This window comes from Enhydra lutris, unplaced genomic scaffold (assembly GCF_002288905.1).
Source record: "Enhydra lutris kenyoni isolate GAN:26980312 unplaced genomic scaffold, ASM228890v2 scaffoldscaffold59, whole genome shotgun sequence".
NCBI classification, from domain to species: domain Eukaryota; kingdom Metazoa; phylum Chordata; class Mammalia; order Carnivora; family Mustelidae; genus Enhydra; species Enhydra lutris.
In genome coordinates, this window is record NW_019154143.1 from 9,045,918 (window position 1) to 9,065,119 (window position 19,202).

The window sequence follows — 19,202 nt, forward strand, 5'->3', positions numbered from 1 at the left end:
GATGAAAAGATAACTGTTAAATAGATTATTTAATATAAGTTGTAGATATATTTTTAAAGTTTGTATTCATTTTGCATGGCATATTTTACACCACATTTTCTTATACTCTAGTTATTAATCCAAAATATCATTTTTGGACAATCTTTTAAAAATATGATTTATTAATTTCTTTAGCTCTTTTTTGACAATGACCAGTATGACTTGCTCCAAGCCATCTGCTTTGATTTGGGAAGAAGACTATTTACATTTGGTACATTTAGGTGAGTGGTAGCAGAAAAAGTTTGACCTGAAGGGCCTATATCCTTCAGCCCAGCAGAGTACAAGAAGAGCTATAAAACTGCATATTTTGATCAGTACTTAGGTAGAAGGAGAGAACTGTAGTTGAAAGCAAGAGGAGGTAGAGTGGAATGGGATGTACACAGGACAGTCTGAGGCTAGGTATGGAAGAAAGGACAGCTTATATCACCAAAAAGAGACTCTCACTGAGTTCAGTCTTTACCTACACTCAGATACTGAAACATGAATCTCATTTCATCACTTTTCTCCCTAGTTCTTTTGGATTCTTCTCCCGACTGCAAGAGAAAGACTTAACACATCAGGTTAAACTGTGAATAAGTTTTCTTAGGGGGTTATTCATTGTTAGATGTAGTGGTTAGGTTCTAATATAGTACTATTCATTTGATAAGTTACTGATCAAGTTTTTGGAGCTAACTTTGGGGACTATAAGCACCTTTTATAAAATTATCTGTTGTAAAAAAATAGGTAACTATCTGACAGATTTTATAATAAAATTAGTATACAGTCTATAAACTCATCCTTATGGTAATCAAGTAGATTACATTTTTTTAAATATGGAAAATAAGTGTCATATATCCTCCTTTCCAGAGGAGAACCTGAATGTCTTCAAATTATTGCATGTTACTGGGTTTTTTCCCAAACTTAAATAATCTTAAATCTTTTTTCTCTTGTAGCATCTTGTAGCATTGTTTAGAATTAGTACATAGTTAATTAGTCTGGTCATGTTGAGAGCCTGAATGACTCAGACCCCCACTGTTTAATTGAGGAAAAATCATCAGTCCTCAAATAGCACTCTTTCTTCCTTTCACAGTGTTGCCTCATGGCTCTAATCTTAGATGCATTCATGCTTAACTACTAGATCAATGTAAGAACTATAGGTATGTTTAGATGAGAGAGCAGTTATAATATCTTAAAGAATTGAGAAGTGTCTCATGATAGCTGTCTAAAAATGACTGTAGGTGAAAAATACTTTAAAAGTCATTAAAAGTCATTTTGAAATACATGCTACATAAAACATGGGATTAATTTGGTGTAGCCAAAACAGTTGTTAAAATAATCTGAAAATACTAAACTCGCTTACAAAATTGGAGAAAGGGGAAAAAAAACCCGACTAATCTTGTTATTTTGACAGCCGTTATTGTTCTGATATGTTTATTGTTCTTTATCAGATACACATTTTGAACATTCACTCTTTATAACAAATATTTATTGAATGCTTATTTTGTCAGGCCCTGCTCTTAAGCATTTGGGGATATAGCAGTGACAGTCTGCACTCTGGAACTTATATTCTACATAATAAGAAAAAAATAATATTTAATGTGTCAGGAGGTGATATATATTGAGAAAGAATGAGAAGAATAGAGAATTGCTATTTTACATAGAGTGGTTAGGGAAGACATTTCTGATAAAGTGACATTGAACCACCTACAGGACATGAGTGAAATATATGGATATCTGGAGAAAAGAACTTCATGAACAGAGAAAACTGAAAGTACACAAGCTGTGAGGTGAGAGTTTTCTTGCTGTGTTAAGGGACAGCAAAGAGGTCATTGATTATAGTGTACATACAATTTTCTATTTGTTAATCATTACGTTTATTAAATACAGATTCATTGTAAGTAACAGAAGCTTCATTAGACACCTCACTTAGGAAGGGGAAGTAAAGTGTTATGGCAGAAAGAGTCCAAGAATAAGAAGTTGAGACATATTTAGGGGTGAAATGACCTGCACCAAACAAAGTGTAAAGAACCAGAATCCTCAATACCTGAAATTATGAGCATGAGTTAAGAATTTGCCTATGGGGAAAAAAATGAAGTATTGTTCATCTGGGAATAAAGTTTTCCCTATGACTCTGAGACCTTGGACCTCAGTTTCCTCACATATATAAGGCTTAGACTAGATGTCACTAAGAGTCTCTCTTAATAACTTTTTAAAACCCTTTCTTACAGCAAATAGAAAATGGAAGACAGCTCCCCATACCTTAACTAACTTGCTTTTAATTTACGTCTTTTGTTCATGCCATGTGTTGTTTTCTGTGCTGTTGGCTGCAGGCAGGTTTTGTCCAAACCTGATCACACCTCTGTAAACTGAGCATTGTATCTGAAAGAACAGCTAAAATTTGTCTATAAGAATATAAAGGATAACAGTGATCTGCTGACACTGTCTCTGTTGTGTTACCTACTGGGAGGGAGTATATACCTGCTAAGAGGGTATGCAGTTTGAAACAAACTAAAAAAGCCAAAAGCCCTTAACTGAGCTATAGATAGAATTTATCCCTGTTGTTACTAAGATGGTATCCAAAACTTTGCAGTTCCCAAATTTAGGAAGAAGTATGCTAGCTTTAAGTCTGTTCTAGTGTGAACGGGCAGAAAAGGCAGGAAACTGGGTATTATACTTCCAAAAAATATGCTAACTTCAGAAACTTAGATACTGAATCATTTTAAATGTGCAGCATAAACATTACTTGTATCCCTAGGAGTCTGGGCTTTGTCCATGTATTCTCTGTATTTTAAAACGAAACTGATAGGGTTTCTCTTTGGGAAATTTCCTTTTTTTTTTTTGTAAGTCCTATGAAGCAGAGATTCTTATTTCTTGATGTTGTTGTTAGCAGTCTTCTAGATTAAAATATGTTTAAAGGCTGTCCCATTATTATTTTTTTTAATGTAAACAATCGCAACTTTTAAGAATATGTGTTTCTGGGGGCACCTGGGTGGCTCAGTGGGTTAAGCCTCTGCTTTCAGCTCAGGTCATGATCTCAGTGTCCTGGGATCGAGCCTCACATGGGGCTCTCTGCTGAGCAGGGAGCCTGCTTTCCCCTCTCTCTCGCCTATTGCTCTGCCTACTTGTGATCTCTGTCAAGTAAATAAAGAAAATCTTAAAAAAAAAAAGAATAGGAGTTCCTGGCATCCTCTTTTTCCTATCTTCAGTTAAAAAAAAATCCAACCTGTCCCCTTTGGACATGGAAAATATGACATTTCATAACAGAACATCCTTATCTTGTGCATATTTATTTTATTCTGGTTAAAGACTTCATCTGTACTGTATTTTCACAAGCCACAGGCATAAGCTTTTTTAAAAATCTAAACTGGAAAAATGCAATTAACCAGAAAAATCTCCATTCCTCAAGCTTGCCAGTTAAATGAGTTAGCATAGTAAAAAATCCACTCTGTCCAGAAATGGCAATTAGACTCCGTATGTGTTTCTTACTCTGTCATTTGTTACTGTTTTCCTGAAGCACTTAGAAAAGAATTCTGAAACTTATGATTAGGCTTAGCAAAAAAGAGGTACAGTTGATCAGTGATATATATACTAAGGCTGCAGAAAGAACCATAGGAAATCACATGCCATGTTCCTAAACTGTGCAGTTGGTTTTCCAAGGAATAGTTTTACAAAAATATTGTTGATTATTTACTTTAATAAAGCTTTTAATTTTTAAAAGACTGAAATATTTTAATATTTCTAAAAATATGTACAAATAATATAGCAAGCACATGTGTACTAAAGACCCAGATTTATTTAATCTTTACATTTTGCTTTAACTCAGGTTGGTTTTTTGTTTTTGTTTTTGTTTTTTGTTTTTTAAATTTGATAGAGATCACACGTAGTCAGAGAGGCAGGCAGGAGGGAGAGGAGGAAGCAGGTTCCCCGATAAGCAGAGAGCCCGATACGGGGCTCGATCCCAGGACCCTGGGATCATGACCTGAGCCAAAGGCAGAGGCTCTAACCCACTGAGCCACTCAGGCACCCCAACTCAGGTTGTTTTTAAATAAAACATAGGGTACCTGGGTGGTGCAGTTGGTTAAGTGTCCGACTTGTAGTTTTGACTCTTAGTTTGGGCTCAAGTCGTGTTCTTAGGGTCCTGAGATTGAGCCCTGCATCGGGCTCCACAGCTCCACACCAAGTCTGCTTGTGATTCTCTTTTTCCCTCTGCCCCTCCCCCTTGTGCTTGTTCTCACTCTCAGATAAATCTTTAATTAATTAATTAATTGATTGATTAATTAATAAAACATTAAAAGTAAAGGTGAAGCCTCTCTTTAATTAGAATTTCGTATATAGGTTTTTATTGCTCCCTTGTGACCTGCTGGTTCTCTTTCTATTACAGTTAATTGAAAAAGAGGGGTGCCTCGTGGCTCAGTTGGTTAAGCATCCATCTTGATTTCAGCTTAGGTCATGACATCAAGCCCTGTGTCTGGCACTTCGTGTAGAGTCTCCTTGTCCCTCTTCCTCTGCTCCTCCCCTCACGTGCTCTCACTGGCGCTTTCTTTCTCTCTGAAATAAATAAAATCTTTTAAAAAAGAAAAAGAGCTAGAGGCAGGGCATCTGGGTGGCTTAGTTGATTGAACTTTGGACTCTTGGTTTCTGCTTACCCCCTGATCTCATGGGTCTAGCCCCCCTCCCCCGCTTTAGGCCCCCACCTTGGCCTCCATGCTCAGTGAGGAGTCTGTTTGAAGAGTGGCTCCCTTTGCCCCTCCCACCACTTGTGCTCGTGCTCTCCCTCTCTAAAATAAATAACTCTTGGGGCACCTGGGTGGCTCAGTGGGTTGTGGCCTCTGCTTTCGGCTCGGGTCATGATCCCAGGGTCCTGGGATCGAGCCCCGCATCGGGCTCTCTGCTCTCTAGGGGAGCCTGCTTCCTCCTCTCTCTCTCTGCCCGCCTCTCTGCCTGCTTGTGATCTCTCTGTCAAATAAATAAAAAAAAAAAAAAAAAAAAAATCTTTGAATTTATTTTTAAAAAATTAAATCCGACTTGATATATTCAGGTAAAATTTTTAAAAAACTTTAATTTAGTGCTTAAAATAACTTTTCCTGGGGATATAAGTGAGTGATTTGAGGCAATTTTTAAAATACAACCATAACAGCCATATTTTACTTAATTCAGGAAAGTTTTCAGCAATATCGCAACAAGTCTTTTGGAAGTTATATGTGTCTCATTGTTGGACTAGACTTCGTTCCCATCTTTTCCCAAAGAAAACTTTTTTTAGGATGAGTAAAAATAATCCAAAATGCTTAAGCAAATGCCCATATCTGATTATCTTGAAGTGATTTAATGGCAGAATTGTAAACAAAATAACAAAGAGAAATTTGATTAAAGGAGATTTAGATTCAGGAAAGTAACTTCAGGTGGGCTTATTACTGTCATTTAAGAGTTGATTAGCAGTTACCTAAGACTTGGTTATGTCTCTGTGTAAGCTCCTGAGGGGCTAGGTTTACTTCTTTTATACCTTGGTGTTGTGTACCTTCACCCCCTCCCCCCAGCCCTGCCCCTATGTAATTAAGAATTCAGTAAAATTTACCAACCAGTAGAAGTCTTCCTATGGAACAAAGAAAATTAAGGTAGCATTTTACTACTCGGTCATATTTTTCAGACCTGGGTTCTTGTCCTAGCAAGTAAAACTATGTACTATTTGGCAAGCACCCCAACTAAGAATTTTTTAATCTGCAAAATAGGGTTAGATTATATCCTTCTAAATTCACACCCCCTTTTTTATTTGGGGATCTACATTTTGTCTATTTTTATAGCTAGACCTTTGGAAAGGGGTGAAATTCAGACTTTATTGTACAAATCAAGTTACTTATTCAAAGTCCAAAGATACTTACAGATTACATTGTTTTATTGGATTTTGAAGTATTAAATTATTATTACAATATAACCGGATCATTAGGACTTGAAATCTTTTGAGAATTTCTTTTTATGAAAAGATTTTAGCCTACTTAAAATGCTCTTTGTCATTATGTACTACAAAATTAAAGTCAGTATTTCTAACCTTTTGTTTAATCACCTGTTCTTGGGCTCCATGGTTTTGGGGAATGGAACTGGTAAAAGCTCAAACTAAATTAAGATTCTCCAATTTCCTGTTTGATGGAACTAGATAGCATCACACTCCACTACATTATTGTTACATATAAAATTTAAATTCCAATTTTCAGCGAGTGGGGGGGGCTCTTTAGTTGTAAAGATTGTAAAATACAAATAAAAGTGGATATCTAATGTGGAAACTTTTGGGGAAAAAGATGTGTTAAACTGTAAGGATTCTAGACGTTCAGAAGGTTTTCTATAGGCAGTACCCATTATACAAATTAGTATAGTCATAATCCAAAACCCCAAAGCTCTGCTGTTGCCTCTGAAAGCCTTTAGGTTGTTTGTTTGTTTACTCTCCAAAAGGGAGAAAGCTGTGGGGAAAAAAGCACTAGAGGAACTGATCTTAGAGCAGAGTATGCCGGGTACTAACTTCTTTCTCCACTTTACCTTTCTTTGGGGTACCTGGCTGTGTAAGTTGGTAGAGCATGTAGCTCTTGATCTTGGGGTCTGAGTTCAAGGCCCGTGTTGGGGATAGAGTTTACTTAAATAAGTAACTTTAGTAACTAGTTATTTATATCTATTGGAATAATTTCAGCAATAGTGCTTTTCTCAGAACACCTTAGACAACTGTCCCAAAAAGTCTGGATTAAGGAGTATGAAGGTCATTTTGCAGTTTGGAGCACTTTGCAGGATAGGGCAGCCTAGGGGAGATGCTAAAGTGGAAGATTGAATTAACAAGAGTAGACCAAAGGAGAAGTACCAGCAATGAGAAGGACAAAGGAAGGAAAGTATTAACATCAAGTGTTTCAAATTTCTGCCGAGGGGCATCAGGGTGGCTCAGCCTGTTAAGCATCTTACTCTTGTGGTTCAGGTCCTGAGCTCAATCATGAGTTCAGTGGGTGGTGGGATCAAGCCCTGCTTCGGGCTCCGTGCTCCGTGTGGAGTCTGCTTGAGCTTTTCTCTCCCTCACCCTCTGCTCCTCCTGTTTGCACAAGCTCTCCTCTCTCTCTCTCTCTCTCTCTCAAAAAAGGGGGGATCTGGGTGGCTCAGTAGGTTAAAGCCTCTGCCTTCAGCTCAGGTCATGATCTCAGGGTCCTGGTATCGAGCCCCACATTGGGCTCTCTGCTCAGCAGAGGCCTGCTCCCCTGCCACCTCTGCCTGCCTCTCTGCCTAATTGTGATCTCTGTCTGTCAAACAAATAAATAAATCTTTAAAAAAAAAAAAAGAGTAAAAATTAAATATTTCTGCCTAGCATTCACTCTTCCCAAAGATAATAGAAGAAATATCTTCTTTGCCCTTTGTACTCTCTGATTTTCTACTCTTGGGGTACAAACCACAAGTTTCTATTTGGATTATAAGTAAGCTGTATTGTCTAGTAATTGGACTTTTGAGGACCTTAGTAGTGTCTGAATAGTACTATCCAGTAGAAATATAATATATAACACATATGTCATTTAAAATGTTCTAGTAGCCACATTTTAAAAAGTAAAAAGACACAGGTAAGAGTAAGCTTAATATATTTAGCCCAGTATATCCAGAATATCATTTCAGTGTGTGATCAGTACAAAAAAGTCATTGACGTATTTTCCCTTTTTTTATACTAAGACTTAAAAATCTGTATTGTACAATTATAGCATATCTCAATTCAGACTAGCCACATTCTAAGTGTTCAGAATCAGTGGCTATTGTTTTGAATGCTGCAGATCTAAAACATAGTTTTAGAATGAAAATGTTTCACAAATTCTAAATCATAAACAGAATTTTGGAACACAGTCTAAAAAGTCAGTTGACCTCTCTGAGCCTTGGTTTCCCCTTCTCTAAAAGTAGAGGGTTGGACTAGGTGAACTCTCAAATTTCTATGAGTTCCAACATTATATGTGTCTAGAGAAACAAACTAATGGTATTTCGGTATTGATTGTAGTATTTTTATCAATAGCATCTCACAGAATTTCTTCTTTTATAATTAAGCTGTCATTGACTAGATTTATTTAGGGCCACTGGGTGCCTCAGTGGATTAAGTGTCCAACTCTTAATTTTGGCCCAGGTCATGATCTTAGGGTTGTGACCATGCTGGGCATGGAGCCTGCTTGAGATTCTCCTCCTCTCTCCACCCCTCCTCTCTCTCTCCCTCTCTTAAAAAAATTTTTTTATTGGCATAAACTTGTAAGTGGTAAAGCTGGAGTTCAAACCAAGGTCTGACTTGATTACAAATCTTGTATTCTGTCTACTATATTGTATAGCCTCCTACTCAGTCCAAGGAATTTTCACAGTGCCAAGTAAGAAATAAAATGTTGAGATTAGTTACATTTCACTAAAAAGCAGCTTCATTATTGAATAATGAAAAGCTCTATACTGTGTTTACTAATTATCATGAGAGTTTAGTAATTTCTTTTCCTCTGCTTGTTGTTCTGGAACACCAGAAAAATATAAGTGATCTCATAATCTTCCTTGGTCCCATGGCCCATCCTTTCTTGACTTTCGTGTTAACTGTAGTTTTACAGTAAGAAAGGCTAGAAAGTAGCATTGGGGTAAAACAAATAAATGGACTGTAAAATCCTTTCTAAGGTCAAGAAGTCTGACAGTCTCAAGAACAAGTTTGCAGTGAGAATATATACTCAACAGTGGTTGAGGAGAAAAGAGACTCTTCTTTGACTGTATTTTACCTGATTCCCAAGGTAGAGACTGTATTCTTTATTCAAAACAAAACAAAACACAACAGTTCACAGACTGCGGTATGCAGGCCAAAGTTAGGTTTTCACATGGTATTTCCCCCCTTTTTCCCCACAGGGATTAAATATTTAAGAATTGGGAGATATAACAATAAACTATAGATTTCCCATTTCTCTTTTAAAAAAATGGGAATATCTAGCAACACTAGGTCCACATGTTTCATGGACTTAAAGTAGCTACTGCCTCCCTGACGAGCATGGGGTGTGCCAGTGGTCCCAGAGTCCCAGTCAGTCATCCTGTATTCTTTTACTGCTCTCATTTGCATTTTCTGTGTGGGCCAGTAGGTAAGTCAATTTGTGACCCCTGTTTTAAAGTGTACATGATAGGAGTATCTGGATGGCTCAGTCAGTGAAGCACCTGCTTTAGGCTCTGGTCATGTAGGGTCCCCTGCTGAGCAAGAAGCCTGCTTCTCCCTCTCCCTTCCCCTTTCTCCTACCCCCCACCATGTGCTCTCTTTCTCTCTCTGCTCTCTCTCTCTCTCCCAAGTAAATTCTTTTTTAAAAAGTGTACATGATAGAGTGAGAATTCTAGCTTATTTGCCTATACATACTCTTCTGTGGATAGTCAGTTTAAAGATTATGAAGAGATATTATAGTGTGTTAAATCACATATTGTAAGCAGTTCCCAGACAAGGTCCAGAATGGTACAAATCATTCTCAAAGGGAAAGGAATACTTGTTGAGGACCTCATATTACCCCTTACAGTGTGACGTCTTATTCAGTGAGTCATAATTGCAGGTGGTAAGTAGCTAGTGTCATTTTGTGTATTAGGAAAACTAGGCCGGAGTCACACAGCTAGTCATTAGTAAAGCTGGAATTTACATCTTGATCAGTCTTTTCCCAAAAGCTCATGTTCTTTCCACTATAATGGATTGCTTCCCTCAATCTCAGGACTTATTCATGGTTCCTAGCTTATGTATTTGGCCCTCAACATAGGTACTGCCAGCTTCCAGGCAGAGAAAACATTTTCATCCTGACATGCTTTGCCATTTTTATATTAGAAAAGTTGACAAGCACTAGATAGTTTCTTTAGAAAGCACTAGATAGTTGCTTTTACTTAGTTGCTTGTGCTGCTAAGGGTAAAGAATAATCGACAGAGGAAGCAATGTGGTATTCTGAGCTGTCTCTGTTAGCAAAGGAGAACTTCTGTTTTCTTTGATAATGCTGTTCCTAAATCCATCCCTTTGGCTGGACATCTAATCTCAACTAAGTGGTAGAAACATCTGCTAATAGCTTTATTTTTTCATCCAGAAAACATTTATGACACACGCCTTTGATCAAAGATCCTGCGGGAAATTCCAATGGACAGGATATCTGCCTCTAAGAATTTATATATACATTTTTTAAGATTTTTTTTTCAAGTAATCTCTACACCAGTGTGGGGCTCAAATTTACAACCCCAAGATCGAGAGTCACACGTTCTATGATTAAGCCAGCCAGGGACCCCAAGAATTTATATTCTTTAAAAAAAAAAAAAAAAAGAACGAGGGAAATTTTATAACAAACTGATGATAATAAGAAAGTAAACTATACAAAAAAAGGACAAGAAGATGCCAATAAAGATGATTGCAGAAAAAGAAATAGTTGCAGCTGGTAATCATTTAGTTCTCATCAAGTCCAGCAATGCTAAAAATCATCAGGAAGGAGAGCCCACTCTTAGTTCAGAAGTAATGAAGCCCTGTATCATGTGGTGTGAAAACCGTGGCGTGGGAGGTCTCAGCCTGTTCTTAGATCTAACCATGAGGCCAAACACAAGTGAGTAATAATAATAAAAATAACTTGAACTTCTCACCCATAATAAGCACAAATACTTGGAGACATTCATCAAGTAATTTATCTTTCCTTCTTCCATGGTTCTCATTATATAAACTATTGAATTATTATATATTCTTATTCTTGGTAGCTTAGGTCATTATATTAGAGGCCCTAGAGTTGTATCGGCCTATGGTTGATGTCCACATTTTCAGTCTCTTTCCGCTGTTTTTTCATATCCTGCCAAACAAGTTCGTAATTGCTGGACACATGCTATCCTTTTGTACTCAGGTCCCTTACTTTCTGAGAAACTTCCTGTTTAAGTTTTCTTGTGGCCATTTCACCATCACTGTCACCATCTACTAAACTTAGCTATATGTTGGTCATTGGGATGCTGGGATGGAGAATGGATGTTGTTTTTTGGTTTTTGTTTTCAAGAAATAGTCTCATCTGTTCAGGGAAGTTTTGTTTCGTTTTATAAAAGGCACACAATACATATTGATTTTAGACTTTAGCATCTTTAGTTTTAGATTGTTGCAGATCTTATAAACAACTATTGCTTTGTGTAAATAAGAGCTATTTTAGAACCTATACTGCTAATTAAAAAAAATATTTCCTAGCACTGTCTTAAAAACTGTTAGTGTATTGTAATTGAATTAAATTGTTTAGACCCAGGACACCTGGGTGGTTCAGTCAGTTAAGCATCTCCTTTGGCTCAGGTCGTGATCCCAGTGTCCTAGGGTCAAGCCCCACATTGGGCTCCCTGCTTGGCGGGAAGCCTGCTTCTCCGTCTCCCCCTACCCCTGCTTGTGTTTCCTTTCTCACTGTGTCTCTGTCAAATAAATAAATAAAATATTTTTAAAAATAGTTTAGACCCAACCCTGATTGTTGGCACAGTCATGAAGTGAGGGAAGTTGGTCTTCTTTCCCTTCTAGCTGTACTCACTATGTGTGGCAGAGCTCTTGTTCTCTCTCCACATCCTGACTTATGATGCTGTATGACTCCTCTTCTCATGGTGTAGTCTCATGGTGCGTGTGGGTGGCTCAGTCGGTTAAGCATCTGCCTTCAGCTCAGTTCATGATACCGATGTTCCAGGATCAAGTCCTGCATTGGGCTCTCTGCTCAGCAGGGAACATGCTTCTCTCTCTGCCCCTCCCTGCACTCGTGCTTGTTTGTGTGCTTGTTCACTCTCTCTCTCTCTCTCAAAAAATAAAATCTTTTTTAAAAAAATCAGTAGATTGATGAAGTAATGTGGTAGACATGATTGTTGTCTGCAGACAACATAAGAAGACAATAAGAAACAGACAATCTGTTTCTTATTTTCAACTGTTAGGAAAACTTTCATTATGATTTTTTTTTCCATTTTTCTACCTCAGCTTTCCTGGCCTTCTTTAATTTAGTTTAGTTTAATTGTGAAAATAGTTATTCTCATTTAAGGAATGAACAGTAGTTTTTTCTGCAATGTTTAGACAAGGACTTTATATAAAAATAATTATGTATAATAAGAATAGAACTATGAACTAGCTATTTTTTGTCTTGTTCTTACTATATCACCATAGTAGTCCACTTTTCTATGATTATTCAGAAAATTGACTTAACTTTTGTCTTGTGTTTCAACAGAAGGAGAATATGTTAAAATGTTTATGCGAGGTCGGCCAATTACAATGTTCATTCCTTCTGATGTTGAAAACTATGATGACATCAGAACAGAACTGCCTCCTGAGAAGCTGAAACTGGAGTGGGTGTATCCTTCTCTACCGTGACAGCAACTTTGTTTGCTTTGTCTTTAGTTTAAGAAAAATTCATTTACCTAAGCTCTATCAAAATTATCTTTATACAATAATAATAATAAATGTAATATCACAACCACTTGAGAAAGTAAAGAGATGTTACTTCTCATCTTTCACATATTATATATATTTTGCTCTTAGCAATTTAAAACCACCCAAATTCATGTCTTTGGATAGGACAAGCGGTACTGTATGAACATCGTGGCAGCTACTTGTAGCGTGGTAGAGAAGGCATTGGACTGGAATGGGAAGACTAGTGTTTGAGTCTCAGCTCTGCCACCCCCAATGAACCTTACTTCCCTTATAAAAAGAGGTTAATAACTCCTACTTTACTGTTGTAAGAATTAAATAAGGAAACATCAGTTAAGTATTTTATAACTTGCGAAATAATGTAAATTATTTTATTACGAGCTCAAATTAATATGATTGATTCTAATTCCAGAAGTAACTTCTCAGCCAGACTTTGTAAAAAATGACTATATAAAAGAGCTCCCTTAATTTCACTTAGAAATTTTTCTCTTAGAACCTTTGAGAAACTCCATGAAGCAGAATGGAGCTAGTAGTTTGAACTCCGTTTTCTGCCTCCATTCTACTCTACACTCTTTCCCCTACCCTTTCATTCATTCCCTCATTTCTGTAGAAATTAGCTTGGGAAAGCTCACCAATCCTGTAATTCTGTACAACTTTTTAATAAACACTCTGCCTGCTAAACTGTGCCTGGCTGTCTTACTCATTATTTAGGTCAAGCACAAATGTCATTTTCTCAGCACTTCTTTTGATCCCTCTCCTCACTTTCTCTCCATTTAAATTAGGTGTTCCTTCTATGCTTTCTCCTGGGATACTGTTACTTTTCTTTCCACAATTTCTAATGATATTTTTGGTCTTTGTTTTTGTCATCTTTGAGAGAGCATAATCTTCAGGGACACAGGCCTCTGTTTTGTTCAGAACTGTATGTTCAGCCTGTGCCTGCCACATGTTAGGAACTCAATATGTATTTGTCTAGGGAATGAGGAAACTAAGATTTATGCATATTAAAAACTCGGGATTGCACCTTGGATAGTGGCAGGACTTGAGTTTCCTAGCTCTGATGCATTCCTGTTTTCTTTATACCTTTCTCATGCCCCTCGGTATCCATGAAAAGCTTGTTAGTTTACACCTTAAAAATTGTGTTTATTAAAAACCTTGACTTTTGTGTTTAAGATACGGTTATCGAGGAAAGGACTGTCGTGCTAATGTTTACCTTCTTCCTACCGGAGAAATAGTGTATTTCATAGCATCAGTAGTAGTACTGTTTAATTATGAGGAGAGAACTCAGCGACACTACCTGGGTCACACAGACTGTGTGAAATGGTTGGTATCATTGAATACTTGTCTTTTTTTTCTTTGTCATTTTTGCATTTCTTTTTAATTTGGATTTTTTCAGAAATGGTTTCTTGTGGAGAGCTCAGATGTTAAGGATATTAAAGGCATGCTGTACGATATATTTGAAAAAGTGGCATTTTAATATGGACAAGTTATAGTGGAAGTTTTAAAGCACTTTTGTTCTTATGATAATTTAAATTGATACTCTTCTGGAAAGTTACGAGCAATACATACTAAGAACAAAAAATTTACATTCTCAATGAGCTTATCCCTTGGTTTCAAGATGTATAAAGAGTCTAGATATAGACAGGAAGACATCTTTTTAAAAATTTTGCTAGTCTCATGTTTATCATGAAAAAATGTGGGCATATATGCTGCACTATTTTCAGTTTGTTCTTAAGAGTTTCTTGCTCCATATTTGACTTACAAGAGTTCAGCATTAAGAACTCTTAATTTTAAAAGTTTGGAGATACTGTGTTTACTGTGTTCCTTTGTAGAAAAGTAGAAATGATAGAAGAACTGTTCAGTCAATAATAATGCATAAGGATACAGCAAACGGGGAAAATGCTGTTGTTGTAATAGGTTACATTTGTACCGTGCAGTACCGCATCTTTACTACGATAAAACCATCTGACTGCATGCACGTGTGCAAGATTAGAAAGGAACTTGAACAGATGAAGACAGTTTAAGTTATCCTGCCACAGATGTGAATTTACTGCTCCGTTAATTTGTCTGTTTTAGTTGACCGAAGGAAAAAAAAGTATGGTCAAACTTAGGTGGTTGATTTGCTAAAGAAAGTCAGATAAGTCACGATGAGAATTTTTTAATGATTAAAAACTGAAAAATGTTTGACAGATGTTGTTACTAAGGCATATTTCTGCTGTTTCACATTTCCCATATTTAAAATTGTTGTTAATAATGCTGTTTTAGCCTTGCTGTACATCCTGACAAAATTAGGATCGCAACTGGACAGATAGCTGGAGTGGATAAAGATGGAAGGGTGAGTGGTATAGTGTTCTGCATGCTGTACCAGTGATGTTGCCATTAGAATGGAATTGATTGTAATTTTAACCATGGCTTGCTTATTTCATTCTTTTAAATGCTGCTAAGGTATCTCTAGTATAAGAGGGAAAAAATAATAGAATGTAAGAACATCCCAAAAAACAAAAGAGAATCATACTACTTAAATATTTCTCTAAAAGGAAATATTCTCCCTAAGGGGACTATTTATTTGTAAAATTGGGAGGACTCAGAAGCTTCTTACTTTTTTTTTTTTTTTAACTTAGTGTAATTTATCAGTGTTTGCCAGAAGATAGTAAAATTTCACTACATTGATGGACTTGATTTTATATGTGACTGGAACTGATAACACTTTAAAAATTTCAGTTCCTACTCAATATCATTAAGTTGGTTTACATAATAAATATCTTACTTGTAAGGATCAACAGAGAGTATTATCGATGACTGATTAACCTGTGTCTGACTGTACCCATGACATTCTCTGGCTTGAGTTTATTTAAAGAAAAGGAGTTGGAATGGTTATATTGGATGAGTCTAAGGCCCCTTCCGGTTTCAAATTCTATTTAAGAACTGTTTGTTTAGCAATTTATTGGACACTAGTTAGGGAAAAAAAGGTATTGTTTTCCAGGAATTAAGGTAATGTTAAAAGCAGAGTATCCAGAGAAAATTTGCCTGGGTTAGAATTCTAACTCTGCCTTTTAATAACTGTATAACTTTGGGGGCGCCTGGGTGGCTCAGTGTGTTAAAGCCTCTGCCTTCGGCTCAGGTCATGATCCCAGGGTCCTGGGATCAAGCCCCACATCAGGCTCTCTACTCAGCAAGGAGTCTGCTTCCCTTCCTCTCTCTCTGCCTGCCTTTCTGCCTACTTGTGATCTCTGTCAAATAAATAAATAAAATCTTAAAAAAAAAAAAAACCTGTATAACTTTGGGCAATTTATTCAAATCTCTATATCTCCATTTCCTAATCTGTTAAATGGTGATTATTATAGTACATAGTTCATGGGACTGTGAGGATTAAATGAATTAATACATGTACTTAGAATAGTATATGGCATAGTAAATACTAAATCATTTTCTGCTACTATTATTATCACTGTTGTTATTTTCTTGTGTTCATAGTATGAGAAGAAAATACCTCCTCAAGATTCTTTGGGGTCATGTCTAATGTAGTAGCTGGTTTATATTAGATGTTTATCCATCCCTACTGCTTTTTAGAGATGGCAGTTCTGTTTGGTAGCAGTATTTATTTGCACCCACTGAATACCAGATAGTCTTGCTATCTTATGTTTTTCCCCTTGTCTTTGCAGCCTCTGCAACCCCATGTCAGAGTGTGGGATTCAGTTAGTTTATCCACACTGCAAATTATTGGACTTGGGACCTTTGAGCGGGGAGTAGGATGCCTGGATTTTTCAAAAGCAGTAAGTAACAATTTTTAAAGAAGTAAGCAAGCAGTGCAAAGAAGTAGAAAAGAAAATAAGCTCAGTATGTGTGTGTGTTCACAGAAAGTGCTAACTCTGACTTGTTAGCTATTGCTTAGCAATGGCCAGCATTTTAACCTAGGTACTAAAGTATTTGGTTTAAATGGGATACAGGTTATTATACTTAATTATACTTTTGTTCTGAAATAGGATTCCTATAGTAACAGGAAATGGTTAGAGGAATATATACATAGCATGGTATAATTGAAATAAGCAGTAGGATGTGCTTTTGCTTCAGCTTGAATCATGGAAATATATTTTATTTAGAAAATTCAGACATGAAAGTTGGCCAATTCCACACATTATTTAGAAAATTCAGACATGAAAGTTGGGCAGTTCCACACAAATACTGGCTTTTCTTGAGGTCAAGTTGGAGCAAATGAAATAATCAAACCTTTGTGGGGCCATGATCTTGGAGTCCGAGGATCAAGTCCCACATTGGTCTCCCTGCTCGGTCGGGAATCTGTTTCTCGCTCTAACTTTCCCCCGCCTCATGCTCTCTCTCATTCTGTTTCAAATAAATAAATAAAATCTTTTTAAAAAATCAGACTTTTGTACTCAATAAAATCGTGAATTATCTTGGTTCTGAATTGATGACAACTTGAGTTTAAAATTCAGTATCTTCCTATCTAAACCTTGAGGCTTTATCCTGAAGGGAAAATGAAAGAGGGATATTACCCATTGAAACATTCTATTTATTCTTGAATTATGTACAATAGTTATAGAGTATACAGGAGATCTACACTTTAGGATCCATGATTTTAAGTTTCAACTACACCCCTCCAGATTTTATTGGCCCTCATTCATACTTTAGGATATATGTATGTATTCATATTACCTCTTCAGTTCTTAGCTCTTAGCAGGTTTATTATGGATTATGGGATTTTTGTGGGACATGGAGGCAGAAGGGACATTTTTACAACAGAAAGATAAATTTGGGTGGACGTAGGAACTTCGCTAGCTTTGAAGGTACTGAAGGTCCAGAGGTCCTGTGAGACAAGAATTGTGAGAAAGGTGATAAATGGACTGAAGGACTTTTACTACCTTTTTTACCCCTAAATTTCTGTAGCAGGAACTGTTGTCATCTTGTTGATACCATTATTACAGTGTTAAGACTATCTTGGATTGTCTCATACTCTTAACTTTTCCTGGTTTAGGTAATTGTTCTAATACAGGCTAAAAGAAAGATAAAAAGAAGAGAGCAAGCTCTGTCCTTCATCATTACCTCTTACTTTTCTCCACAGTATTTCTTTCTCCCATATATGTCATTAGGCATATATTGCAAATGCTACTGGAAAACAAATAATTTTTTAATATCCACATTTTTTTTTTTCTTAAACTGGGAGACTTAAATTATGTGAATGAAAATGGTTTCAGAAAGATAGAAAAGAGGGGTGCCTGAATGGCTCAGTCAGTTAAGTGTTTGACTCTTGATTCAGCTCAGGTCATAATCTTAGGCGTTGGGCTCCACATCTGAGTGGTGAATCTGCTTGAGATTCTCTTGTTCATCTCACTTGGCCCCTCCCTACCCATGTTCTCTCTCTCAAATAAATAAATCTTTAAAAAAACTTTTTAAAGGATAATAAATAATTTATCTCATTTATTCATGTTAATATAAGTCAGATATATCATGGAAAACTAAATTGCTATCTCTGAATAACAGAAGTAACTAGATCACAAGTAGAAACTAACCTGGGGAAAAAATTAAAAGTAGAAAATATTTTTTAAGGAGTCTTCATTATATTTCTGAAAAAAATACAGTCAGGGAAGAGTATAATCATTTTCTTTGAAGGAGCTGTGTGTTTAAAGGATTTGGGATTATCTTAATGTTGGCAGTTTTAATAAAATGGTATTTCTTCTTAGAAAGTCAAACTTAACTGAAAATTCTAAATGCCTTTATTTGGCTTTTCTTTAGGATTCAGGTGTTCATTTATGTGTTATTGATGACTCCAATGAGCATATGCTTACTGTATGGGATTGGCAGAAAAAATCAAAAGGAGCAGAAATAAAGGTAAATCAAAAAAAGTTTTAATTATTGTTTTTTAGAATACATTATTTGTTTTGCAGATCCTTGGAAGTATATTGCATATCCTTAAGTTGTAAAAGCATACCAGCTGGCCATATCCATTTGATTTATTGATTGCCATCATTCTAATGATACTAAGAATACCATTCTTAATCTGTTTTTTTAAACAACACCTATTTATGGTCTGTAGTTTCTGTGATAGTATCTATAGATCCTGAGGTCAATTCTTAAACTATTCTTAAGATAAAATAGTCAGGTACCTTCAACCAAATTCCAGTGATATTTCAGACACATTGTGCTACTGAAATGCCAAAGTAGATGGTTATCTCATCTCAGAATTAACTCTGAATACTCAACCTGGTTTCCTTAACAAAATTTGTTACTTCATTCAGTCTTTAAAGTTTTAAAACCCTAAGGAAAAAATTCATCCTAGGAATATGACTCACGTAACTAAAAAGCATATGTAACAGTAAGTTTTTTTTTGTCTTAATTACATGTATGGGGTTATTACATAAAATGCTACAGCATGTATAATTGTTGTAGAATCGGATTGATCCCTTTGTGTGGATCAGTCTATAACTTGTAAGAGAAGAATATAAGCTTAACATTGCAGCTATGTTCATATGGGTAGAAATGGCCTCCCTCTCACAGGCTTTCAGAGGGATTCAGAGTGACAGGATGACTATAAAAAGCCTATGACATATTTGCCGTACTCTTAAATAACATCACATTCCTCTTTAGTTGTGCGCGCGCGCTCTCTCTCTCTCTCTCTCTCTCAACAGTTTTGTTTGGTATAAGCGTCAGGCTTTCAGCTTGTTGGTCAAAAAGAGATTCTTTTAAATAGTGTAAGTTAATCTTTTGAAAGATACGGTAGATTGATTGTGCTTGAAAAGAATATGTCATGTCAGGAAACCTCAGACCTTGAAAAATACAAATGAGGATGTAGATT

General features: G+C 36.3%; 1 protein-coding gene across 5 annotated transcripts in view; it reads left to right on the plus strand.

The window, feature by feature from the left end:
* LOC111158506 (echinoderm microtubule associated protein like 4) overlaps window positions 1-19,202 on the plus strand; it is a 196,801-nt gene that overhangs the window by 129,958 nt on the left and 47,641 nt on the right. For 4 of the 5 annotated variants that reach the window (XM_022520570.1, XM_022520571.1, XM_022520572.1 and 1 more), the window contains 5 exons: window positions 12,198-12,321; window positions 13,568-13,717; window positions 14,660-14,729; window positions 16,057-16,167; window positions 18,143-18,238. In XM_022520570.1, the coding sequence (XP_022376278.1) occupies window positions 12,198-12,321; window positions 13,568-13,717; window positions 14,660-14,729; window positions 16,057-16,167; window positions 18,143-18,238 (551 nt within the window). Of the gene's footprint in view, window positions 1-174; window positions 261-12,197; window positions 12,322-13,567; window positions 13,718-14,659; window positions 14,730-16,056; window positions 16,168-18,142; window positions 18,239-19,202 lie in introns of those variants that run through there. The other variant, XM_022520574.1, reaches the window with a different exon arrangement.